General features: G+C 35.4%; 1 protein-coding gene across 1 annotated transcript in view; it reads right to left on the reverse strand.

Annotated features, from left to right (window-relative positions):
* The window catches only part of dock5 (dedicator of cytokinesis 5), a 52,851-nt gene that overhangs the window by 44,029 nt on the left and 2,822 nt on the right, over positions 1–6,000 (reverse strand). The window contains exons 2-4 of the mRNA XM_043247732.1: positions 2,784–2,867; positions 1,021–1,061; positions 845–900 (exon numbers count right to left, since the gene is read on the reverse strand). Coding sequence (XP_043103667.1) covers positions 845–900; positions 1,021–1,061; positions 2,784–2,867 — 181 coding nt within the window. The remainder of the gene's footprint in view (positions 1–844; positions 901–1,020; positions 1,062–2,783; positions 2,868–6,000) is intronic.

Here is a 6,000-nt window from a genome sequence, read left to right on the forward strand (position 1 = left end):
GATTCAAACGAGAGCTTGCTGTAAAGTGTAACCAAGTCATTTTTTCAACATTCACTGAATAGGCTCCGTAGGTTAACTGCTTTATTCAAGCATTCACAAAACACTGGGCTATAACTCGTATATGTTTATCTCTGTAAAATTTCATGACCCCAGAATATTCATACAGCTCACTGACCTTCCGAACGAACTCAAAATGCATATTTAGAAGCCCACAGCGCGGTTGCATTGACCTCTATATAAGACTTCCTAGTTAATTACAGCACACCCATCAAACACTCAATAAACGTTCATTAAACTTTCATTAGGCTACAGTTATATGGATTTTTTTTATACATTGTTTACTAAATACATTCAGTTCACATTTATACAACACGCTGCCTCTTATATTACGCAGGTTCGTATATTTTGCATCTTTGGAACTGCATTCATTTTCTATCACTAAACATGTTGAGAAGTGAGAAGAAAAAAAAATTGAGGTCAAACTCTTACTTAGAAAGAATGCTAAATGCGGTTCAAAACACTTAGTAAGTGTGTCAGTAACGCGGTGACCATGTTGTGTGACTCTGGCATGCTGGAAGATTCAGGCTATATTTTCTTGCCAAATGTGTTGCTATGATACATTTCAGATCACTTTAACCCCGTTTATGAATTATGCATCGTTTAGCTGCTTTGAACAAGCGCTACAAGTGCTACGGTGGGTCTCGGAGGGTAAACGAGTAAAACTACGAGCCGGCGGCTGACGACTGTCGCTGTGGTCTCCTCCGACAGCGCACGCTTTAATTAAGTGATAGACAATTTGGCATTAATGAACTACGGAGCATAATTAACGTGATCTGCCTCTTACCCCGTTCCCTCAACTTTCGCTTCTTTCAGATGAATGTAGTTGGCGGGGAAAATGCCCTTTGAAATAAGACAAAGAAGCATTTGTGAGAACCCACGCAAATTCATTCCGCCTGCTGCAGAATGTCAGGTAATGATTAGATTGTCAGTTTATCTGTAGGATGATAATTATCCCAACACCTTTTGTGATTTCTGTCGTAGTGTGTATCCTCGGTACCACCCTGGGAGAAGGAGAGAGAGAAGAAAAAACATCTTTGAGACAGATGATGCCACATTGCAGATGCCGCTATATATTATTTATATAACAGAATAAGGCAGATGTTCTGTTTGCTCAGAGTTAGCAAAACCACTAGAGAAACTAGGGTAGTTGTAAAATGCAAAAATCTGGTTTTCCGTTGCTATAAAGGAAATTGAATTATTTAATTACAAAAAGAACGCATTTAGGAGATGAATGCAAGCACCGCGATGTGATAATTAACAGCTGGAAACTGATTTTGAGCTACGACTTTCGGAGTTGGGGGCAGGCAAATAAAATAATCATGATATTATGTGAATGCTAACTGTACAATTCAGATTGCGTGCAATCTGTGTGCTGCTGGAGATAAAATAGAATAGAATTAACATTAACATTTGCCGCCATTCTCCTTGGCGGCGCAAGAATTTTAAAGCATGTTCACATTATTCGCAGCTTACTTTTTGCTTAAGCGTTTGCCGTCAGGAAGAAAAAATAAGAAAGATGAAGTCAATGAGCGGCAAGTGCACATCTCGAATTCCTTCTCATAAAAGAAGGAGAAAAAGTCTTTCAGAGATGGACTGAAACGTTGAAATCAGACGTTTTTTTTTTTAAAGCTTCACATGGACAGCAAATTTAAAAACACTTGTTTTAGCACAATGCTTGATTGACAGGTGAGTAGGTGGACCGTCACTGCCGTCTGACACGTTTGCATTCACACTTTAAATGCAATCTAGTTACATGCGTTTCAGCCTACATGAAGAGTTTGAGTGTTCACAAAGCATTTTGGATGGTCTTTATGCTAGAATTGAAAGGTTTGGGTTCAGTGGGATTTAAAAATACATACATCTGACCAAACATTAAATTGACAGTAAAGACGGTTACTGTGAAATGCTACAAAACATTTAGATTTCAGATAAATGCTGATCCTCTGACACTTCTATTCATCGCTGAGTCCTGAAAAAGTACTATTTTTTACAGAAAAATATTTAAATGATTTCTGAAGACTCAGAAATCACTTCTGGGAGTGTGTCGCCGAGGACTAGAGTAATGGTGCTGAAAATTCAGCTTTGCATCACAAGAATAAATTACATTTTTAAACATATTAAAATACACAAAATATGTTTTAAACTGTAATAAATTTCTACTTTTTGGTAGAAAATGATAAAGAAAATTTTGCACTTTGATCACCTAAAAATAAAAATTCTGCCATTATTACTAGAACCTCAAATTGATGCAAACCAACATTAATAGCTTTTTCTGAGCATTTTTGGGAACAATGGTCTCCAAACAACATTAGACCCCATTGGAGATATTTTTAAAAAAAATCTTAAGTGTTCCACAGAAGAAAAAAGCCTTATAGTTGATATAATTATTTTAGGGTGAACTATCCCTTTAAGACCAACTGTAAACAAAGCTTAAATGTCAAAGAAAGGGTAAAAAATTTTCATTGAGAACATTAACATTTTAACATTATAACAGGACTTTGGAGAAAAATGAACCGAGTTTACAAAGTTATGAGCCTTTTAAATCATGTAAGCAAATAAGGTGCTTAATTTGAACCCTGCAGGTCACATGTGAAGTGCATTCACTCCAGCAGCTCTCAGAGAGAACTCTGGGATACCCCAGATTATGTGTTCAGTGCAAGTGTGAACAAGCTTTAAGAAAGTGTAGGTGGACGTGTCAAGACACGCTAGAACTCGACACTCACCTTCAAACGTCTCAAGTATGTGTACCGTGTCCCCCACCTGAAGACTCAGCTCTGGCTCTCCTCTGGCATCGTAGTTATAGATAGCTGAAAATGAGACAAAAGGGTGTCACAGACAGCAGAGAGCAAAGAGAAACCAAAAAATAAAAACAACAAGGCTGCTGTCTGTCCTGCGAAAGAAGAAAAAAAAAATGACAGCGCACCAACTGTTGAACAACTTCTTGAGTGGAAAGTTCTCAAGTTCTGCAGGGAAACAGCCACTTGACATGTCTGACGTCTATCGGTATGACTCAGATCTTCAAACTAACAGCCAAATGCAACCGAAATTCCCAATGAGATTACAAAAAAAAAAAAAAAAAAAAAAGATTTTTAGAAGATAATGTGAGTTGATTTTGCCCCGGAAAACAAGCCACAACAATGAAATGGCATTGCTATGTAGCTGCTAGGATGGTTCAGTGGGGTTTTGAATTACGAAAAAAATAAGTGTAAAAAATTACTGCAATTTTCTGATAAAAACTTTTATTATATAAAAAAAATACGAGTTTACTGTGTCTTTTTGTAGAGCTGCACAAAGATTTTGTAATTATATATCAATATAGACACAAAATACTAATACAGCTACTACTAATAATCATTATTGTTTATCATCATCATCATTATTATTATTATTATTATTATTATTATTATATTATTATTATTATTATTGCTATTATTATTATTATTATTATTATTATTATTATTATTATTAAATAGAAGTATAAAAATACCACAGTTATGCAATAAAATAATATACATATTGCATTATTTAAAATAGGAATAAGTATTTAATTTTAATTTAATTTTAAGAAAAATAACATTAAAATCTAATAAAATTTAAAACAAAATTATAAATATGAAATAAAATATATTATTTATTTTATATATAATTATATTTTTGTTACTTTAAGTTAAATTATATTACATATATACATCTTTCTTAATTTCTTAATTTTGCAAGCATCAAACTTCTATTTAAATGGAAAACCACAGGGAGCCCGTACAGATTTTCTCGTCAGTAAGCTCTTCCCACTGTAAGTATGAGAAGATTGCATTTCCGAATGTGACCCAAATGCAAAAAGAGATGCATACATTTATTTAATTTTGTCACAGCCTTTAATATTTGTAAACTGCACTAAGCCATGCTGCAAATGAGATTTTATTTTGATTAATCGTGCAAGTCAGGAAAGCCCATATCGAGTCTGTAATAAGACTTATATGTATAAAGACACAGTCTGTGTCCCAATAGAAACGGCAAACACCTCTCAAAACAAAGTCAGCTTCACAGTGCTGTATGGGTTACATCAGACAACAGGAGAGATTGCGCTGTACCTGAACGCAATTTTGGCTTGTGCAAACAGCATCTGAAATGTTGGTTACAGTATAAGTGCTGATTTGCAGAATGTGAACGCACTAAGAGACTCTGAGTGCTTTCCTCTTACTAGTAGAAACATTTTTTGGCCCGTTGAACTGCAGATGAACCCAAGAGTGCGTGTCTGCACTACAAGACTGAAAGCCTGAGTTTTCCCTCCCTCTTCAGCGCTGAAGGACACTTGGTGGGAGTGCGAGATTTTCTCGTGCCATGCATCTGCCTCCACACCGCTTTCCATCTGCTGAATACACACAAAAAAAACGAGCGTGCGCGCGCACAAAGACGCACGATCTAGGAAAGTTAAGCGGAGTAACGCCCTCATTCCTCATACACATATTAGATTTCATTAAAGGTACGGATGCAATCACTGAAAAACGATTGGTTGATGTCGGAGGTGGGTGATAAACCTGTTTATCAACCCCTTTAAATAAAACTGTCCGCTATCATATATCAGTGCAAGAATGCAACACGCATTGATCACTTGCAGTGATACACAAAAATTCACTGCTAATATGACTTGTTTCCGAACCCCACTCCCAGAAGTGACAGTAAAGACATTTATAATAATGCAATTAAGTGAATTACCATAGAAATAAAATAAAAAACTAGGATAACTAGGGCTATATATCAAGACTACATTGGTTGTTATTATAGGAAACTTAATTGCAGATGCTAATTTCTATCTAGTTTGAGACTTCGGATTACTTTTGCATTCATTTATCTAAAAGGGACAACAGAAGATTACGGCAAACATTTTTAGGTTTCTGAGGTTCGTAATATAATTCTGTGATGCCTAAATGCTTCAGCATTACAGCATTTATTTTGCACTGATAAAATTGCTGATTTCAGCTTATATTCAAATTTGAATCATAAGAATTGTAAATTCAGTCCAGTTCAAATCTTACATATCTTATATATTAACCAAAACATACATGGACTAATTTTCTGATTGTCATGTCACAATCAGCGCTGGCAGACATACAATACTGTTCAAGTTTAGGTTTTTGAAAAAAATTAATGCTTTTATTCAGCGAGAATGTGATAAATCTACCAAAGGGGACAGTAAAGACATTTATAACGTTAGAAAAAGATTTCTGTCTCAAATAAATGATGTTTTTATGACCGTTCTATTCATCAAAGAATCTGGAAAAATACATATATAGCCTATTTTCCACAAATAAATGATAGACTGATAAACGATCAGCAAAACAGCACATTAAAATGATTTCTGAAGGATCATTTGACACTGAATAATGACGCATCACAGGAATGAATGCCATTTTAACATATTAGAAACCAGCTATTAATATTTCACAATATTACTGATTTTACTATACTAAATGCTCGGTGAGCAGAAGAGACTTTACTGTATTGTACATATACATTTAGTGTTTTTTTTCTCTCCACTGTTATCTCTAACCCCTAGCTGATGCATTTAAAGAATAAAAAAAAAAGATAAACTACAGCTAAAAAAGAATGAGATTTTTCAATGCCACGCTATCTGCAGCACGCTGACACTCAGCCCAAGGGAAAATGGTTCAGGCCTTGTTCAGGCATGCACATTGTTCAACTCAAATAAAGACTCGTAGATAAACCGAGAAGCTTAAGGCTACGTTTCACAACATGCTTCCACTAGTGCTCCGCAGATCTCGAGCACACTCGACTGATAAATCCGTCCGCTCCTTTTTCGCAGCAAAGAAGTATGAAGCAACTTTTTCATTTCCGTTTAATCTGCTGCTAGATTTCCATAGAACAAGCTCATTACAAATCTGACATGCTATGCGGGGAGAGAAGAAAAGAAAATGCCACCGT

This window comes from Puntigrus tetrazona, chromosome 8 (genome assembly GCF_018831695.1).
Source record: "Puntigrus tetrazona isolate hp1 chromosome 8, ASM1883169v1, whole genome shotgun sequence".
Lineage (NCBI taxonomy): Eukaryota > Metazoa > Chordata > Actinopteri > Cypriniformes > Cyprinidae > Puntigrus > Puntigrus tetrazona.